Below are 21,881 nucleotides of genomic sequence, written 5' to 3' on the forward strand. Positions count from 1 at the left end.
GCATTTACTATAATTGTATAGTTATCCACAGCTTTTATTCAGTTCAATATATTTTATCATATACAAGACAGTATAAACTGTACTGAATCCAAATAAAATGTCCGCATCTAATGATCAGGTGGTGTACCATCTATGTGATATTAAAACAGAAACAGCTTCTTAACAAAAGCAGCGGATCAATTCCTGCCCTCATCAGCTCAGCAAGGGAACATCAAATAGCTGCTATTTGACTTTCTGGCTTCAGGAATCCTGCCAAGTTCAGCACAACTGCTCACAGCAAGCAGATGAAGTACATTCCACTAATTTGCACAAGATGCTAACGTTTTATCATCTGCCTTCCAGCGGCGGGCAAAAATCTCTTACATCCTAATGTAAATTTGCCCCAGTAAAAATAGATAGAATTTTTATAAGCAAACTCATATTAAAACTGTAAATATAAAATTGTTTTTTGCTCTCTATAACATGAAAAGACTTGGCAAATTTGCACAGCAGTTTTTAATAAACTTTCACGAACAAAGTATAGCATAGGACATAAACTATGCTGGCAAGAATATAGGTCTGAAGGCATCTAAAGTAATGGTTTCCTCGAAGTTCTCGAAAAACAGAACTCAAAAAGAGTCAGAGTATAGAAGTACAGAGCCATAGCAACTCTCATTTGTCAGCTTGTTCTATAGAGTCTGTGCTTCCATTTAAGGGAAAAATGGCAAATATAATTCATCCAAAAAAGGTCACAAATACACAGATGAAGTGGTGGTGGTGGTTGCATCTACAGACAGCTTGAAATAACAACTTCAACATATCCTTCATTTTAGAAAGAGGTTAACTCATCTACAACCCAAATCTCATGTAATAACAATGTAAAAACTTCTTAACTATTTAACTTCTCCAGAAAAAAAGGGTATAAAGGACTGTACCTCTCAATCATTAACTTCTCTTTATTGGCATTAACAAATGGCAGTTGAAATAAATCATTTTTAAAGGCTAGTCAAAAGAATACCAAAAAGCTTCAAAAACTAGGAGTTAAGCTTAAAGAAGTGAGTTTATCAGAGCAAACATATTCCATTCTGTTCAAATCTATTGTGAATTTTACATTATGTTATTTTGGTGATTTGCATTTGCATCCTTTATTTCATGAGTGGAACATGAAAGTTACCTTTTCACAGGTTCAGTTGAAGCTTGTAGCAAATACTACTTAAACACATCAAGACTGAAGAACACTTTTCAACTTAAGCTCACCTTACATAAATTTACTTCCTTTTCTTGAGCAAACAGTAAGACTGCATTTTAGAGACAGACACACCTACAAAGATGCAACTTTTGGTATCTCTTCCTTTCAGTGTTTATGAATGACTGAGTACTCATTTACAGTCATCTTTGATTATGACTTTGACTGCAACTTCTGTACCTTGCTTCCTGGTTTGGGCTGCCTACTAATTTTTGAGAGTATTCTAATCAAAAGGAACCCTTCCTACAAATATAACTTGATAAAATCCTTTCTCCAAAGATTCGTATCCTTTTTCAGTCTGAAATGCAATTTAACTAAGTAAATGTCGGATTCAATGAACACGTTAGTGGAGATTTCCACAGCACTAGTAAAGAACTTTCCTCTTTTGTACATCAGGAGACCAAATGAACTTTTCCAACATTTTGAAGAAGAAATGAAATAGAAAATGCACAGCTAAGGAAACAGCAACATGGCAAGCAATAAGTTACTGACAGAATGGTATTATTGATACTGTTCAATGACTGCCCAGGAGTGCAGCCTAATAAACCAACTGGGTTCAACATACAAATTTGTGCTTTGAATACATTTCTGAAGTGTTCCCATATCTCCTATACAAACACTATCAGAATCCCATGTAGTCAACTGAAACAAAGTGTTAAAACAGATAATATTTTAAAAATACATAAAATAAAAGGAAGAAAACAATACAAGAGGTAAAAATAAAACTGTATTTATGAGGGTTACTAATATTCATAACGAAAGTTCTATTTTCCTCTTTTAATGTGCAGCTGACTGAATCTGTAACTCAATATACCCTTTTGCTTCCACCTTCATCACAATGCCCAACCTTTCACTTCCAAAATGCCAGAATCTATATTGGCACTGAACGATGATTCATCTGGCTGACTGCAATAGCCTGTGCTTATCTCCTCTGGACCGGTCAGCAGACAGACACACAACATTAGTTCAGCGAGTTACGCGATTCTTACACTCCATTAAAATCCTACTGCATAATGCACCAATGCAAAATGCAATTAATAATGTTCATTATGAATATAAAAGCACAGCAGGTGGTGCATTCTGAACTGATTAAATTTCTTGTGTTTCACCAGAAACCTCTAGCTCTACCACAAACTGTTCCAGTTATATTGTATGACATCCGCAGGTACAATTTTCTTCCCTAAAATGGACTAAAGTGCTTCAACTACAATGAGCAACTCCTCTCAACCATAAATTTTTCTAGATAAATTTTCATATCTTTCAAGAACCTGTAACACAAGCTCTAAACCAGAAGATGACCATATTTATTATTCCTTAAACTGCCCAGAACATAAGTACAATTAAAAAAAAAAAATTAATCACAGGTTGTCCAGCCTTAGTAATTAAGTAAACTACAATGAAAATTAGAAAATGCATAGTACTGGGACATGAACTGATTGTATAACCCCGTAGTACTAGGACTGACAGTTCAGCTTTCTCTATCCTGACCAGTATCGACATGTGCAATAAAAAATGAATGCAGTGGATCAGTATAGCTTTTGACATCAGATATCAGTGCCTCAGGGGATGTTTACCCACAGTGCAGAGTTTTCAGCAGCAAAGCTGTAGCAGTAACACTATGTTCTACTGCCTCTTTCAGACATGCCATTCAAAAATAATTACCATAATATACCTTGAATTTACAGAACTTTAGAATGTATATTCTGTTTAGATATTTGCAATGTGGGCTAGAAATAAAAACACTTCAACCAGTTCAACATAAGCATCTGAACATATACTGCATTTATTTTGTCCTTCCCACTGCTCAAGTGCTCCATAACATCCACTGTAGTGCTCAAGGCCAATCTCTCCTGTTTTTAGAGGGGGTTTTCCTCCCTTCAAAATAAATATTCAAGGCATATCCAAATTATTAAGTATCATGAAAAATATTCGTATGGCCCTGTATTTGGGAGACTTTTTTTTTTTTTTATTAAAAAGGAGCGATAACACATCTTCAGCTACTTTGTGATGCACTATTGCCAAAATCTATAATAATTTGAAACTATGTCTGAATATATTTCAATAAAAAACTGCCTGCATTAGTTTGAATACTTTCCTGAACATTACAGACTGTTTATATAGTTCTTTCTCTTCTCCAGTGTTGCAGAACTGGGAATACTTTCCTCCCCTCCATGACACACGAATTTTAACATCGCGGAAATGAATTGCTGCATTTAGTTAAGCCTCATCTGTGGGAGGACACTGATGCTCTTGAGTGTTTATGGAGGAAATGTATTTAATTTGTTGTATAACTTGAGACATCTGACTGAAGGCTTTCATTTGTAATAGTGTAATCATCAGTCAGGCCATGACACATTACAAATTTCATTTGCTGTCCTTTGTATTTAGAGAGAAAGTAAGTCTTCTGAGCACAGCGGTGTCTAGTGAAAAACACTGAACTGTTAGCAGATGAGTCTGTCTAAATCCAGCAATTTCTGCAATGTTAAAGTTCATGTGCAATTGGGGGAGGAAACTATTTCCAATTCTATAATATTGGAACAGGTACTGCGTGGCTGATCTTTTACTTACTTTTGCTGTAGTGTTTAGGAGCTGGTATTACAGCACGTCAATTTAGAAAACATGTCTTAGCAATTACTCTTCACAGGAAACTCCTGCAGTAGGACAGGAGGAAGATTGAAAGCAGACGCAAGTTGATGAAAGCTGGGATTCCAGCTTCAGGAAATCACACTGAGGAAATCTGGTATGACAATGCAACTGAAAAGGTGCAAACAACTGACCTACTCCTTTTCTTGGGTTTCAGCTGTTAAACTCTGTGAGATATCACCAATGACTGAGTGGTCTGCACTCCCCCTCCTCTGGCAAACCTCATGTTGTTGTCAAAGTTTCATAATAAGATCTCTTTACATAGCTAGGTGAGTAACAACTGTGTTTGTTTGTTTGTTTGTTTGTTTTTAAAAGCTGATTTCAGTGTTTTATTAAAAAAAAATCACAACTGTTGCTCTAGAAGCGGCTTGCATCAATTAACTACATCACTTTAAAACCTCATACGTCCAACTATACTAGCAGAAAGGCATTTATGTTTGTGTAAACTCCAAAGACAAGTTGCGTGAAGAGCTATGAGGAATGAAATGATATTTCTTGCTGAACTCATACCATTGTAACTGTAGAGGCAAAAAAAAGTCCTCAATTCCAGAACTACATCAACTAGTGGTTCTCCATGAAGCCCCATATAGTTTTTGGATTATCAAAGTAGTACCAGAAGAAAATACTTGTCATTTTTGGAGAAAAAGAGGAAAGAAGATTTGTAAATAAAGTTTATTAGTCTATAAGAGGAGCTGCAACATCTCACATTTTCTTTCCCAGTACCTTAGTAAGTAATAAGCAATAGAACTGTTTGCGTTCAAAGCTCAAATTTGGATAATCTTTTAATGTATTCGTTGCTTGAAATAACAAAATCATAAAACTCCTACAATTTTCTTTGGGGTTTTGTTTGTACTATATAAGAACCTTACAATCTTACATGCCAGAAAAGACAGTGTATCTGAAAACAAACACCTATTTAGATTTACAGAATAGTGTTCAAAAATGCATTATGCTTTTCTTGATGATCTAAAGGTCAGAAAGAGAAAACAAAATTATCTGATTGCACGTACTATTGCAATAATTTCTTACATCCATTATCAGTATTTAAGGTGCATATATTTTAAATGAAAACATTTTCTCTTAGATTGATAGATCTATTAAATACTTATTTAATCTGATGCTAAAATGATAAAATAGTTTTGGAGCAAGAAAATGAAATAATTTAAATATTGTTTCCTGACTGCTTTAGTCCATTCTATCTGAGTGGTCTTTCTAATATTTATAAACTGCTACCTGCTCTAAAATCCTTAGCATCTGTTTAGGTCATGTGCAAGAAACATCATTTTTACGCAAAGTTCTAATAACTTGTAGAAGATTTTATATAGTGACGTTCTGAAATTCCTGAAGGATCACTGGCATAAGTGGTAAGCATAAAGTTAAAGAATCTAAAAAGTGGTACAAATAACTTAAAAAAAACCCCACAGCCCTTCTTCTCAAGAAGTGTCTTTATTTGTAACAAAAAGACTGGCACATTAAGTCACTAGTAGCCAGAGAACCTAGAGATATATTTTGATGATCTGTGGTGATACAATGGCTTGATTAACTGAAATCATCCTTACAAAAACAATTTTTGGAATGAAAATGCTGAAGAACTGTTGTTAAAGGATATTAATTCTCTTTCTCAGTTTTGTTTCTTAAAACATAACATGAGTGAAAGACATAACTAATACCCTACATAAATCAGCCTTCTTACTCATGTGGGCATGCCCACCAAAGCAGAATAGTTCAAGAGCAGAGCACAGACTCACACAAGAACTCGGGCAATGGGAGAGAAAAGAGAAGGTGAAGAACAATGAAAAAGGAGAACTAACATTTATACATGTTACAACACAGACCTACTTAAAGCATCTGAGGTGCATGCTTGCAATCTCTTTTCAGTCCCATTTCACCATATTGTGCTATGATGATTTCCACAAGATTAAGAGAGAATATCATTTGATTAAACATGAAGGAACAGTAAGCTTCACCTTCTTAACTAAAGCAGCAAAAGGAAGATGAGGGAAAATGTGGTCCTGTTGCTGAATGGGACAGGCAACCTGTTGACAAAGGCTAGGGAAAAGGCCAAAGTACTCAACACCTTCTTTGCCTCAGTCTTTACTGGCAAGACCAGCCTTCAGGAATCCCAGATCCCTGAGACCACAGGGAAAGTCTGGAGCAAGGAAGACTTACCCTCAGCAGAGGAGAATCAGATTAAGGAACATTTAAGCAAACTGAACATACTTAAATCCATGGGGCCTGACAGGTTGCACCCATAAGTGCTGACCAATGTCACTGCATGGCCACTCTTGAATACTGTGCACTGTGTCCAGTTCTGTACTGTGTCCAGCTCTGGCCTCTCTAGTCCAGAAGAGACATGGACTTAATCTAAATAATAATCTAATTTAAATTATAATCTAAAAATAAATAATTTGCCATCTTTTGCACAGGGTCAGAGTACATTTCTGGTATGCACTATCAAACGTATTGGATGAACATTGTGCGAACTTGATTATTTGATAGCAATACCATTACTTAGGCCATAATTTTTTAAAGTACTCTGTACTGTTCTAAATCTATTACCTCTGAAGCTAGTTTAAAAATAAGTGCTTTTAAAAATAACACTTTGTCAGCTTTGCTAATATGAAATACTATAAATGCACATTTATTTGCATAAGAACTAGATAACAATTTTTCACTGCTAAGGAAGGAAAGGCCCAAGGAAGACTTTCAGATCTTTTGACAAGGAGGAGAAAAATTATTACTTCAATTGTTCAATAAAAACATGGAAAGAAAATCATAGTCTTTGGGCCATATGGAATTACAAAACCAGTATACCTTGCCGGAAGAGTCTTAAGATTCCTCAACCCTGACTTGTAAGTAAAAAAAAGCCACTTCATTTTAGTGAGGACATTAGTAATGGCTGTAGTTAAGATTACATAAATTAGGCACTCTCAAAATAACATGTGAAAGAGCTTTTAGCACTGGACTGGTGGTTGGTCAAAGAGATAGTAATATTTCTCCCTTATATTTTCCAGAAGTAGTTTTAGATACACTAGGGAGGAAAAAAAAAAGGGGACGGGACATGGACACCCCCCCCCCCCCCCCCCCCCCCAAACAAAACAAAAAAAGAGACAGAATAAAACTAATTCTATTACTAACTACTGTTAATAGGATGATAAAACTGAAACAAGAACTAGTCTCAGGGATTAGAACTACTAATCGCTTTCAGTGAAAACAAGTTAATGAAATCAAGAATTAAAGATTCAGAAACGCTATGACTATGCAGGTATGATCACACCCTATTTCCTGTAAAAATATGAAACAGTATGCAAAAAATTATAATATACTTAGTTCTCAATACATCATAATCTTACACATGCGTTTTGCATTGTAAATTTATTCAAGATACAACTATTTTCTTAATCTATGAATTTCCTCCATTACAATGACCTTCTAAAAGATTTGGATACCCTAAATTCTGTATTTTCTTTTTCTTTTTTCTTTTTTTAACCCATCATGACACATTGCCACAGTTGCACAACTTCTGATACAGTTGAACCAGTCAGTGAATTGCAAAAGGGAAATAGTCCATCACAGAAATGATGTAAATCAATAACAAGAAGGTAATAAACAAAGATAAATTTCTTTCATGAGTTCATCATAAATAAAACCAGATAAAATGATACAGCTGATCAATACTGTCAACGACTGCATAACAGAATTATTAGGAAATGTATAATAGTGCACTTTGGGGATTTACCTTTAGCTAAAATTTGGTTACTAGAACACAGTACAACAGTACTTTGTGATATAAAAATTCCAGGCCTTCAGCCAGCAATGTATACTGTAAGCTGGAGGGTGAGAGGAAAAAATATACAGATCCTGGGCAACTGTAGGTACCACCCACACCTTCACGCAGTGCTGGTTTAATAGCCTTTCTCTAAATATTGCAGAGTTGCTTATGCTTGACCACTTTTGTGGATAGACACTTCACCTAAAAAATAAAACTATAAATCCCCTAATGCTCTTAAACAGTATAGTTCTCCTTTATCACCTGCAAGTACTGCATAAAGTGCTGCTCCTGAAGATTTAAACAGCTACTTGCCTAATTTTGGCGAACTGGAAGATATGTGGTCTCCATTTCAAAAGCATATAAACAATACATCAAATAAAGCACTAAATTCCTTGCTGATTTTTTTCCACTGCATCTGATTTACTGATCTGGAGTGATTATTTTCTGTGGGAAATATGAAACAGAGATTACCGATATCTTTTCAAAAGGGAAAAATTTGTTTCCTGATACGGAAAAGATGAATGGTGACTTACAGCAATGACTTGCATTATTCCTTATTGTACTTCTTCCTGTTCTAATCAAAGAACATGGAATAGGGCCCTATACAAGAAAACTATATTTAAAAGCTCAGTTGGCTTAGATTATCTGACCTAACTCTTACCTCCACTCTTTTCAGCATCCATTAGGACTTTGGCTTTCTCTTCACCAATCCTACACTCTTATATAGATTCAATTTCTATGACATATGCATCTTCCTATTTTTAAGCGTCTTTCCAGATGCTCTAACCGCATGTTCCAACTGCAAAAATAAAGCCCTTCAGCCACCTTCTAAGTTTTATTTACCAGCTTTACATCTTTACAATTCCAACATTCACTCTACTGCATACCCTTGTAAACTTTGCACCATTCCTAGTCATACCTCTTCCCTTCTTACATCTAAGCTTTTGACAAGCCCTTTTGACACCTAATGGCATCCCCAGACTTCCTCTACATTCCAGTCACATAATTTGCGTTTATTTCCTCCTTCAGTTAGAGTAATCCACTCTTTATGGCCACTCTGCTGGCCAAACATGCTCCTTAAATCCATTTATCATTTCATTGCCTCCAAAATTTGGCCTTTCACCTCATGATTCACTCATACTACATCTCTTCTTACACCCCTTCACCTGCTAGTCACCCTCAGACTGTAACTTTCATTCTCTGGCTTTGCACAGATTTATATTATCAACTTGTCTCCTCTGGCTTTTGTATTTCCTAGGCCCTAAATAGTTAATTTTCTCTTGTTCTACCTTTTCACCTTCCATACCATTGTTTATACCTGTCACACAATCAATAATCCTCTACAAGAAGCATCCAGCACTCCTCTTGTATAGCCATCCATAAATAATATATATTTCTATAATTTTATTTGCTTCCCCACCTAGAATTTAGATTTTTCTTTTCCCTTCCTTTCCTATTTTTAAAAATAAATCATGTAAGGAGTCAGAGCAGTTCTGGCAGGCATTATTATGTAGGGCTTTGAAAAAGCAGTTATTCTATTTCCACTGGATGTTTTCATGGCACTTCATATAAGGTAAAAGCTAAAAATCCTAACTTTAAAAGGAGCCAGGTCACTGTTAGCAAGAATGGCCTTGACAATTCCTCCACAGGTAATTATGAACTGACTGCATCAACTAACAGAAAAATGTACACTAACAGAAAAATGTCCAATATTAAACATTAAACTGTTGATACTTCATGCAAGATATGTGAAGACCAATTCTACTTTTCAAGCTACTCTGTTAATTGTTAAAATATCTATTGTATTTTGTTGTTACTTGTTACATTTTGTTTCTACTGTGCTTCTTTGAAAAGGGCTGTGCTGCCACACAGGATGATTTTTTCCTCTAAAAATATAGAGTATACATATTTCAAATTGCTTATTAAAATTAACCTGTTGCTTAACTAGTAATATGGACAAAATAAGGTTGTTAAAAAGTATACAGTGCAATAGAAAAAAAAAATTAATAGGCATAATATGCCTATATACATCTGAGAAAGACTTTGACCCAGCATAGGTGAGAGTCCACACAAAAAACATTTCCTTTTTCTTGAATCCTAACAGGGACAAAAATACTGTGGATATTTTTGGTTGCAGAAATATGACAGTAGTTTTCATTGTTTTTAGTTACCTGACAAGACAACTTCAACTAGATCTCCTTCTTGGATATCTGCAGCTGATTTCACCAACTGGAGAATGTTTTCAGAGGTAGGGTCATGGCGGAAGAGCAGGATTTTGTCGTACATTCCATAGAAACCACATTCAGGAAACTGCAAATACAAACCCATGAGAATTTACTACACTGTAAAATACGTAACTGTAAAATACAATTAATATATAATTAAATTTTGAGAGCAGACTAGACCATTCCTCAGACTGGTACCAAACAGGATATATATTTTTTTCATATATGACAATATTTTCACTATATTCTGAAAATAGCTTTTCCCCCAAGCAAGTAAGCTCATTTGCCTTTCTCTTCCTCTGTGAGCAATTCGGTATCCGCTAGGAAATGAGAGAGAAATAAGTGCATCTTAGTCACTGCTGATAACTTTTTCAAAGACAAATTCCTGAGCAAGGTGATCTAATTAGACCCTCCTGGAGCAGGTGCTTGGACTAGATGACCTATGGAGCTCCCTTTCAGCCTGTATTATTCCATGATTCTATGATCTCTCCCCAGATTACTGCCAAAAAGATGCCTTCAGGCCAGAAGAAATACTTTTCAGCTCTGAACTAAGACCCAATGCCTAAATGATAGCTCATTAGGAAATACTATTTCTTGAGACTAAAGTTACCAGACACGTGCTACCTTAAGCTACTAGACACATAAAACAATGTTTCCAAACTTAATCATAATGATTTATTTTGATGCAAACAAGTTGGAGCTTTGAAATCAGATTAAATCCTGTTTAAACTAAAAAAGATTTTAAAAAACTCAGCGGTTATAAACTAAACTTGAGATTATTATCTAGGCAACATTTTTTTTCAGGTTTTTTTTTGCTGCAGCACAAAAATGTGAGTTAATTTTTTTCATGCTCGCAGCTTAAAGAACTAAGATTTTGTTTTGAAAACACAGCCAAGAAACCCTTTTTCTGATACAAAGGATTCAATTCAGTTTTACATCACTGAACTACTCCATGTATTATTTGGGAGTTTTATCAACATGGAGTGAAAGATACACAATGATAAGCATAGCTCGAGAGATAAACTGGCAAGTTTTGAGGTTATAATTACTTTGAAAAGAATGCAGAATAGAAGGAACCCAACAAGAAGTACTTTAAAACAATATATTCATTACTGATTACTGGAAGCTTCGGAACCTATCCAAGTATCCCAAGAAAGTTATGCTTTTTTTTTAAGCTTTAAAGCATGCACTGAAAAGAGAGAGACAAAATGGTCAGATCCTTGGTTTGAATGAAATGCACTTAAATCTCAGAAGTTTTTTCTGTTTTATTCCAGATTATACCGTAAGTATCAACCCACTGCTAATTCTTGGTTGGGCAGATTACCTGCCTGAAATAAAAATCGCTGTATATAGTTATTCATACAGGTTTTATACTGAACAGAAACAATTTCCAGACTCTGAAACATAAAACATTCTCACAGAATACCTGCAAAATTCTGCTATAGTGCATGTGTTTAAAGATGCAGAATTTTTGTTCATGCGCACTGTGCACCACATTAAAAATCCTAGATAGATCACTTATCTATATGATAGGAGATACTATTTCAAGGCCATTTCCTTGAGCACCTTTATCATCTACTAATTATGAACTGAAAGAGTTAGCAATCTATTGCCAAACTTTGAGAAGGTTGGCACCAACATCAACACATGTACTTCTAAACAGGCATTAGAATTAGATATATAAAAGCAATACATATTTGTAAAACTTCCCTAGTAATCAGTTAATCACTCATATTCACATTCTCAGTTGAACAAATAGTCACAGTAACAGCAAGGTGTATTTTATCATGTTCATAAAGCTGAAAAAGGCTTGCTAAGTCATGTTCAATTCACATTTCCAAAATATTTCTCACTAATGATTACCATCTCTATGTGGACCAAAAACTTGCTATCTAAAAGTTTGGTCTGTTGCCTTCTAAAAATGTTGTGCATGGTTTTATTCTTGTTAAGAGGAGCAAAAATGGTATTTTCTATTTTCATATTCCTCTGTAAAATAATGAACACTGAATAACCTAGTTCTGTAAAAGATATGCATTACCACATTCAAAACTTACAGAAGCAACATCAGGTGGAATAAAATTAGTAAAGATGGATACTGAATTTTTGTTTATTGAAAATAAAATTGTCATACAGGCCACACTTCTAATGGAGTTGTTAGCCAGCCAAAAGTCACATTTTGTCATGAAATAACCAGTGTAGTAATGAAATGCTGCCATATCTGGATGATTCCACTGTCCAGGCACCTTCTACTTGCTTCATACTCTCCTAAGGAGAGTGCCTTTTCCTGGGAAGCCAGGAACCATTCTTGACTGTACACAGGCATTATTGTTGGTGCCTACACATCAAAAACATTCAGTTTTTATTCAATTACCAAAAAGATGTAATATTAATGAACTATATTAACTTTAAATTATTTTAAAAGTTTACCAAGAAGGTAAAACGGCAGAGTTTTGGAAAGACAACTTAGACAAAACTAATTTTCATTATGCAAGAATGCGAATCTGTGCATCTTTGTGTCTTCCTGTTACTCTATAGCTATATTTTAATGCTAAGGTAATATCCTCTATCATCTTAACTAAAGGAGAAGGGGCAGAAGAAACTTAAAGTTTCAGTATAATTGAAATCAACTCCTAAATATAGTAACAAAAGCAATTTTCACCTAAGGGAGGAATTTCTGAGAAACAGTGCAAAAATCCTCAAAAAAAAGTTCTCTTACATGGAATATTCTTAATCTTGCACAAAGACAACATAACCTAGATGACATTTTCTCCCACAGTCCCAAATGTGAAGATGAAATATTTCAAGTATCTCATACTTAAGATGCAGTAAATATTCAGGATTAGAACTAAGAACAAGCGAAATAATGCTGAAGGACATTAATTCTCAAGGTATCATTGTTTCCAAATTTCATTAAAATAATATTCATCCTAGTGCCAAAAGCATTTTTCTAGTTCAAGAACGAACTAAATTCATGGCTTAGATGTGAAATAGTTACTCTAGCTTTTAAAGAAATTCGCTTTACATTAAGCGTAAGTGCTAGTGAATCAAAGCTTTCGAGAGGAGATGTAATCTGAACTGCAGTTACTCTCTTCATCCATACAGGTGCTAGTGTAGCCTAGGTAACAGAAAAGCAGATGACACAGGCACTAACAGACACCTGAGTGTCTTATAGAGCCATTCAATGTCTGACCTAGCAGCACTGAGCTGAACCTAAAAGCCTGCTGGAGCGACTCAGATGCCTGTGTCATGGTGCTCCACGGCTGGAGAAGCTCTTCTTCCCTCACTCCAGCACTTGAGCTGGCAGCGGGCAGATTCACTCTTCTCCTAAATGTTTTGAATTTATAACATGCACGAGAAAGTAATCCTGGTGGGACTGTAATTTTAGTTAAACAGATTCCTACCTTGCTACAGTATACAAGCCTGATGGCATGTCATAAGGGTGAGAATTTTCTTTTATAGAAGCAGTGAAAAATTAAAAATATCTTTCAAAATGGGCACGGCTGATCTTTTTCAAACACTGAAAGAATTTTCTCATTTCACTGGACTTCAGAGATAGTACAGGCATTTCCCTCTAAACTCTTTATGACTTAAATTGTTTGTTCTCTCTTTATATTCCCATTCCATTTGCTCTTTTCACATTAGCTCTCTTTTTTCTATGTATAAAAGTATTTGCTATATTACATGTATTATATATGTATATGTATAAATATGTGTATTTTCAGGTATCATTTATTACATTCCACAGAGAAAAGTAAATTCAATCACTGCATTTTTTGGTAAATTGTACACAAGAATTATCTTCTGGGTTTGAGTTAGTTTTCCTCAGATAAACTATTCTCATGCCAAGAAAGCCATTTTGATGGTGCGATTCTCCAAATAAAACATTGTGTAAGGACCAACTGTTGCAACAGTAACAAAAATATTCCCTCAGCTAAGCTTATTCCTGCCAACAATAATGTTGATATGCAGAAACAAAAGTAAACAAAAAGCAGCCACATTGCTTGGTACTACAATACTATAAATAGCATTTATTTTTGCCAAATACAGGGCAAAATAGGAAATGCATATATGTCAAGCTACCTAAAAGCTAACTAAAGCTAAGCTAACTAAAAACTATGGTATTGGATCTAAATTCCCAACACTAATAAAAGCCCTTGTTTTGGTATAATAGCTGCTTAAAGTAGAATTACCAGGAGTAAAATGGTCATTGTAATTTCTATAATGAGAAAATACAATATTTCTGTAATAATCAGGAGAGTGGAAAATTGTTTACGTGGGGTTCAGAAAAAGGATCTATTTCTGGATGCTTAACAAGTCATCAGTAGTCATTAAGACATCACAACTGTCCATGTACACATTGGTTGCCTACTCCAAGTGTGAAATAAAATGCATCTTCTTAAAACTGCTTTCAGTGTGGTTTAATCGAAGGTGCAGTAGTTTACTGAAACAGAATAAAGGACCTTTACAGCATAACAACTTGTTAAACTGCCACAGTTTAGTGGTGTTTTTCAAGTGTGCCCCTCCTCTTTTTTTTTTTAATAGAAAGATCAGCTTTCTAACATGATTTATATCACTTCCAAACAATTTGTGTTCCAGATTTGCAATTTACCAAAATTTCTGTATTAATATAAGTCTACATGCTGTTATTTATTACATATTTTCCAGTTTAAAGAGAATAAATATTGGATAGCATGTTTCTAAGACACTTAAAACTACAAAATGTATTCGGCCTAAGAATGAAAAGTTCAGCACACCAGAAAGTAAGCTGAAAATTTGGTTCGCCACAGACACTGAAGTTCTGGAAAAGCTGAGAGGTTTTTTTACTAAAACCACTTAAAAAAAAAATCAAAAGAAAATACAAATAAGAAGGAATGCAATTACTGTTGAAGAGAATATCCAATGTGCAATGTGAATCCTTTTAAGAGCTTTATTTCTATTTTCCAAACTTATACTTTCAACTTTGCTACTTAAGGTCAACTTATGAGAGATGTGTAAGACCATTAGGAATATACATAATATTAGATATATCCTCCATAAAAAGGAGGGTTCTTTCGCCTAGACACATGCAGTCCCTGTCTGGGATGCTTACAGTCTTCAAATACATAAAAGACTGCTGCTGATAGGAAGGGAATAATCTGTTTCTCCTCTCCATGGAACATCAAGGATTAGCAAATCTAAAACACAGGAAGGGATACAATACAGGGAATTAGACTGGAGACAAAGAAAGCTTTGCAAGGACCAGAATTTTAAAAAAATCTTATTGTTTGCCTAAGAAAGGGAGTCTCTATTACTGGAGATTTTTTTAACAGAACAAATCAAACAAGTGTCAGGAGTTTGACAGCTGATCTTTCTATGTTGGGATAGAAGGATAAAGTAGATAACCTCATATGACCTAACAATCATGATGCTGAAAAATTTACTATCTAGAATAAATGGGGACAAAATAAATGGCTAAATGTGTATTACTGATTTTTATATTATTTACTTATTATTTATTAAGTACCACTCTCAGTGTCCACAAGCAATGTTAAATCTTGCTTATGCCTATCCACAGTGCTATTAGGTCAAAAAAACGCTAACCTTAGCATGACTGTTCTCAATAAAACTGTCATTATCATACGGAGGAAACTCTGTATTATACCTCCACAGGTTTTGTTCATTAATTTACTAAATCAAAGGTAATTTAATACAAGAAATTTTTTTTTTAAATTAAAATATAAACTATCCTATGAAGATGTACAAGTATTAGCTTTGCTATAAGAGCAGTTAATGTTGTCCAGCCTCGCTATGTAGATGCCATTCATTATGTTTATATCAGTGCAATAGATTACAGTGGAAACACTGTATCATTCCGTCATTCTATATTACTGGTTACAGCAGCCTGTAACGTACCAGAGGTATATCACAGTACACTATGGGAAAACTATTGTAAAGGTTATATCACATATAAATAACTACTACTCTCAAAGCAAACTATTATCTAATCTATAACATGCTCTTCTGCAAGAAAGAATACAATATACTATTTTTCTTCATACTGACAATGACATTTTAAAAAAATTAATCACTCCCATGAAGAAAAAATTCTGGCAGTAAATAAACTGACTGTTTACCAGGCTTAAAACTTCAAGGAAGATCTGGATTCTGTGCCTTTTACAGGGCTACACTGAACTGACTTACAATTTGATTACTACTGATCAGTGCAACTATTTATAGAGCACACCCATATAAGTTTGCAGGATAAAAGGTTTCAGTCATTAGTGTAAAATAGCATTCATGTAGACAAACAATTATGTCACAGTAAAGTCAAACTGATTTCAGACAGCTTGATGAGGAAAACTTGTAATTTAGAGATCATCTCTTTAAAAATCAGGTTTCATGGATGGCAGAGGGGGACTGTTTGAAGTTTTAGCAAGACATTTCTGGATCAAGCTGCAAGTTATTTCTTACTTGTCCACTTTAAAAAGGAAAATGAAATATTCTATTAACAAGATAGTGTTCATTACTGTTGCTTGTAGTGATTACAAATGTATTACAATTCTGAATACAATGTGTTTGTTGTTGGATAATAGTGATTTAAATTTGTTAGTTTATTAGCTTTTAAACTATTAATATTTACTGAATGTAGATGCAGCGATCATTCACAGACTGTGAATACTACTTTAGTACTACTTTAATAAATTACATCTCCACAAGAAATAAAATGCATATATATACCTAAGGTTTACTTCTAAAAATTTCAACAACAAAGACCTAAATGTTAGTTTTCAGCATTCCCACTCTTGCCTTTTCAACGATGCTTGTCTCATATTATGCCAATAGTTTCTCCTTACACGTACTGTAATATTACCACAATAAAAGTGTATTATTTGGGAAAAGCATAACAGACTTTTATTCCAAACATTAAGCCTTAAAAAACTGCTGTCTAAACATTCATATAAAACATGCTTTATATGATATTGTAGCAGCTTTTATGGTAAAAAACAGGAAACACTACTAGCATTTGAAGTCACCCGTAAGCAAACTGAACTTGTGCGCTTCTTTCATTTCCTGAAAATATCATGTAACCGTTATCTACCCATAAGACTTAAAAAAAACCAAACCAAAACAAAAAAACCCCCCAACCAAACAAAAACCCCACTTTTTCAGATGGAAAAAACTGCTGGTCAGGATCTCAAGTAATAATTTGGTATTGCCCAGCTTGTGGGTACAATGGCAGCAGATTATCTATAAAACACAGGACAAAAGGAGGCTCGGCACTAACCTTTCCTCAGCAGATACTAAAGCGGAAGCAATCATTGAAGTGTTTTTACCCTTAGCAACTGTAAACATCTCAAGAAAATCCAAAATATTTCACCTATAACTGTACAGAAGCAAAATGATTATGCAAATTCTGGGTTTTCATTTAAAAATACTTCAAGTGATACTACAAAAAAATTGCAGACACATTAAATTTCAGTAACTAGAACCTCTAATTATAAGTATTCAGTAATTCATTTAATCCGTTATCCATTGTATCAGTCAATAATTTCAATGGCATACGTTCATCCACATGCAGACACAAGCTGAACTACGTACGTCTATAACTGTGCTGTCTTATTAACGATTGTTCTCAATACAAGGATCAAAGACAAACTGCTGAAAAAAAACTGGTAATATTTAAAACTCTATCCAATTACTGTGACAATCAAATGGTTTTACTATTAAAGAAACAGAACTTTAAAAGACCTGATATATCTAAATGTGAATGTATTTCCAATATGAAATGGGAAGCTTTCAATAATTAATAATAATTAATCATATACATAGTTATATAGAATGGAGAACGTATTCAGCCTTCCTCTTTCTGTAGTAAAGCACAATTTCTAATAGAAATTAACTAAAAGGAAAGGTGAGACTGTCTAAGGTGAGACAACTCTCTCACCAGTTTGGTTTAATAATTATGCATTTGGAAGATTAGCACAGTAGATATCTCAAATGAAAAACTGATGAGATACAAAATTTCTTCCACATAAAGAACTTTATCTGGAAGAGCTGGAAAACACATACTCTAAACATTGATGCTCGTTTCAGTGTAATTACTAATGTAATCCAACAATCAAAAAGGTGTGTCGCTGTGATCATTTTGCAAAAACACTTCTTTCAACATACTAAAATTGTCATGTTTTTGTAACAGAACAGGTAGATAGAGTCTCAGTGCTAAAGGTGCAAAAGGAAAAAAAAAAAGTCCTCTTCTTGTTTCTGTCTTTTTGTATGTTACTACAATTTTGCACGTTTCCTGTAAGGGATAGTTTCTGTTGCTTTATTAAAGGAAGTAATGAGAGTTGTCTTTTTAATTTCTTCAGTCCTCATTGACCTTTTTCTTAACATTAAATTGAAATACATCTTTTTTAGTGATATCTATTTTTTTCTTCTAAAAAGCAGCTATTTTTTCCTTCTAAATTAGTTAGATTTTTGCAAGCCTTCCTCTTAGAGAAGTCCTTAGTGATTACCGTAACAGCAACAAGAACCTCCATAAAACCTGGAAGTCTTTCACAGCACAAAGATAACGATCCAGCACACGTAAGGACTGTGGGCTAAACAATGTCTTCACAGCATGTGGAGAAGTTGAGTCACTATGAATATTTGTTGACCTAACAACGTTGTTGACCTAACACTAACTTGTTTACAAATAAATAAATAAATAATCTTACATTGATACAACTGTTTTAAAATAAAGACATAAATGTACAAAATTTTGGAAACAATCATATTAATCAAACCGAAACATTCTTCTTTTAGCTTCTTAAAATAACAATGCATTTTATTTTTAGAAGTCAGGATTTCCTTTCTCTACAGAGGTTACAACACAGCAAATTCACGATACTGAAAACCAGAGAATTTTTGGCCAAGAGGACTGCCTAATTCTCATTTAATTGTGGCGGTCACTATTGACTTACTTGCAAAACTCAAAGAGATTTTTAAAAGGCTCTATTTACCAAGCGCAAAGCTATCATGAAAATATTAGTCTTTCCTTTATGCATAAAGAAAATACCATGAGACTTCATGGTTTTGTTGTAAAAAATGTCAGTTAGTATTCAAAGACTTTCTTTACGTACAGCACTACAGTTACTACAAACTAACACAAACTCTGGAGTTTAAATAGAAGTTCACACTACGGCTATACAGAATATATGTAGTAACATCTGAGTAAGAACAGGAGCTGGTGCCTGCTCCAGCAGCAGTGGTATCTCCACCTCATTCCAGGATGTTTCATGCTGTGCTTAAGACATCTCAGAAATCATGACTCTCTCTAGATTGCCTTTGCACTTGCCAGGCAGCCAAACAGTAAGGATAGGCAAAACTGCCTATTTCCTTTCCTTTATTCCCTTCTTTCTTGTTTCTTTTCCCCTGGCAATCAGCTTTCAGTTGTACAGGAAAGAAAAGTAAGTAACAGAAAATAAAAGGCGTAGTACTAACCATCTTGATACTGCCTGCATTGCAGTACTACCCAAGACAGGCTTAGGTCAAGCCCATTTGTCACAGGTACAGAAAGGAAGAAAAATGGTTGATGAACAAAGATCTTGCACTGGAAAGGTAAAGAAGCAACAGAAGAAACCTTGAAGGTTAGGGAAGAGAGATGACCAGAGCAAAGAAAATACATGCAGAACAGAAGCATAGGACAGACCTTGAGGTCTTGTGAGCCTTGAGGATAGCACCAAGGAGCCAGGTTTACAAGGGTTAAAGCAGTGAATGACAACAGCAGTACAGGTACTTGCTTCCTTTTTGCCTTTGCATTCCCGAAAAAGTATTAGAAGGTTTGCTTCTGACCTAATCGCTAAGTGAAACAGAGAAGTTTCTAAGATTACACCTGTTAACCAGCCAGGAACCATTCTTTGGATCCAAGGCTAAGTGGCAGGGAAATGGCTCACTGCCACGTAGCTGACCTCTTTCCCAAGAAGCAGGGAGACAACTTTCCCGCCGCTTAGTTTAAACAGTCCTTTACACATGTCAGGAACCAAACCACGTCTGGGCATCATCTGAAAGAGTGTGATTTGGCACAATTCAAACTGTATCAGCAAGCACACAATTAAACAACTAAGAAGGTTACATGATTTGGGGCCAGTGCTCGAGCCTGTATTCTCATATTGGTTTATTTAAAGATGTATTTGTAGATACAACTGCAGAGAACCATCACCATTTGGAACATTCCTATTATCAGTTAAACTATTTCACTAACACTTTAATATGGGTGGCATCATTCCCTCTTTACAGTATTTATTCTTCTTTTTACTTTTTTACTACAATCCTTGATTAATTACATGTTCTATAAAGCACAACGTGATACCTGCAGCATAGAAATTAATACGCCTTTTCCAAGTTGGCTGTCAGGAAGGAGCAAACTTCTTACTGTTCATGATGTAAACAGTATTTTAGATAACAAATATGCACATACAAGTATTTCGCTAATTCTGTTTGCTGCAGTGATTTGCTGCACAAATCAGATTCCTTCATCTCTCTCAGATCAGGAACAGAGTACTTTGCCCACACACCCTGACTTGGACTGGCACGAAACTACAATTTTTTCTGCAGCTGCCACCTATGGAACAATGATGACCACAGAGGAAAAATACAGCTGAGCTCCCTCACAGAAATATCTGTGAAACAGGTGAAACATGGCCATGGTGAAACATAGGAACATGGCTATTTCGGAGAGAGCTTGACCTCTGAGCAACCTTTTTGTCAGCCTCTTTCAGTACAGGTTGTTCCCTGTGGCCATGCACAGCAGGAGTTGCTTCCTTTGCATAATATCTTTAAACAAACATGTTCTCTTGCTACCTATGCCTCCTGCCATTGCATGTCAGCTTGCCTTCTGTCACTCAGATTGCTCACTGCCAAAAATATTGAATACACACCACATTACTCAAGCTACTTGTATGAAGACTTTAAAAACTCCCAGTTCAGGGCAAGCAGCAAGAGATTTAGGCAGAGAATCAAAATAAAAGCATCTTAACAATACTACATGTCATTTTTTTCAAATTTAGACTCTTTCACCCAACAGCAAACAAAAAGCAAAGTTGACACATCAGAAACACGGCTCAAAACGTTGTTAAATTTTACTTGTGTAGTTGCAATTGAAAACTTCAGTAAAATCATGGCGACTTCGTAGATCCTGATTCCTGTAATGTTGCTTTAGTGATTTAAAAAAAAATCTGAAGACGGGGGGGGGGGGGGGGGGGGGGGGGGAGCGTCTCTCTCTCATTGCTCCTGAGTCTGGCAAGTGGCTGCTGGCTGGGGTCAACCCACCACAGCTCAGTGCAACTACACATGAAAAATCTTAAATAACAACACTTGTCTCTCAAACAAAGAGAACTTTAGCACAATTAATGTAACTCTATTTGTGCTACCACAAGACACTAATATAACTTTCTCCATTTTCATTAAAAAGATTGGATGTATTTTTCATTGAGATTTCTGTGGAAGTACTTCATTCTGAATTACTGCATGTAATGGGTTACCAAAAATATATGTTGATTATGTCTTGGAAATTGATTTTCACTAATACCATGTAAAGACTACCTTAATTTAAAATAACCTCTGACTCTTACATATAATTTATCTTCTCCAAGAGTTAGCTTTTTTACTGTTACTTCCTCAGCATTTTGTGAATATTCTATTACAGCTTCCAATGCAATGAAGATGATGCAGAGTCAAGCAGATGTAAAGAAAGAGTAAGTTCAATAACTCAGACATTGAGAAAACACTCAAATAATTTTGTCACATAAAAATTCTAAAAGTTCATGTGCCATGCAAATCAAAACACACTTGTGTAGCTGACTTCTCTATCATGTAGATTAAGAGGTTAATTCCATAGAAATATTTAGAAAAGTAATAATAAAAAACACACAACAATGACACTCAAAAGAGAAACTGGTCTTCATATCCTGTTGGAGCCAAAAGTATTATCACATATCCCACATCTGCGTATGCTGCATAATTTCCCCGAAAATTTTCCCTGGCAGAAGCAGTGAGGGAG

The 21,881-nt window shown here is 34.9% G+C and overlaps 1 protein-coding gene across 2 annotated transcripts in view; it reads right to left on the reverse strand.

Annotated features, from left to right (window-relative positions):
- The window catches only part of PRKD1 (protein kinase D1), a 150,248-nt gene that overhangs the window by 61,920 nt on the left and 66,447 nt on the right, over window positions 1–21,881 (reverse strand). For both annotated transcript variants that reach the window (XM_050897979.1, XM_050897978.1), the window contains exon 2: window positions 9,812–9,950. In XM_050897979.1, the coding sequence (XP_050753936.1) occupies window positions 9,812–9,950 (139 nt within the window). The remainder of the gene's footprint in view (window positions 1–9,811; window positions 9,951–21,881) is intronic.

This window comes from Gymnogyps californianus, chromosome 5 (genome assembly GCF_018139145.2).
Source record: "Gymnogyps californianus isolate 813 chromosome 5, ASM1813914v2, whole genome shotgun sequence".
Lineage (NCBI taxonomy): Eukaryota > Metazoa > Chordata > Aves > Accipitriformes > Cathartidae > Gymnogyps > Gymnogyps californianus.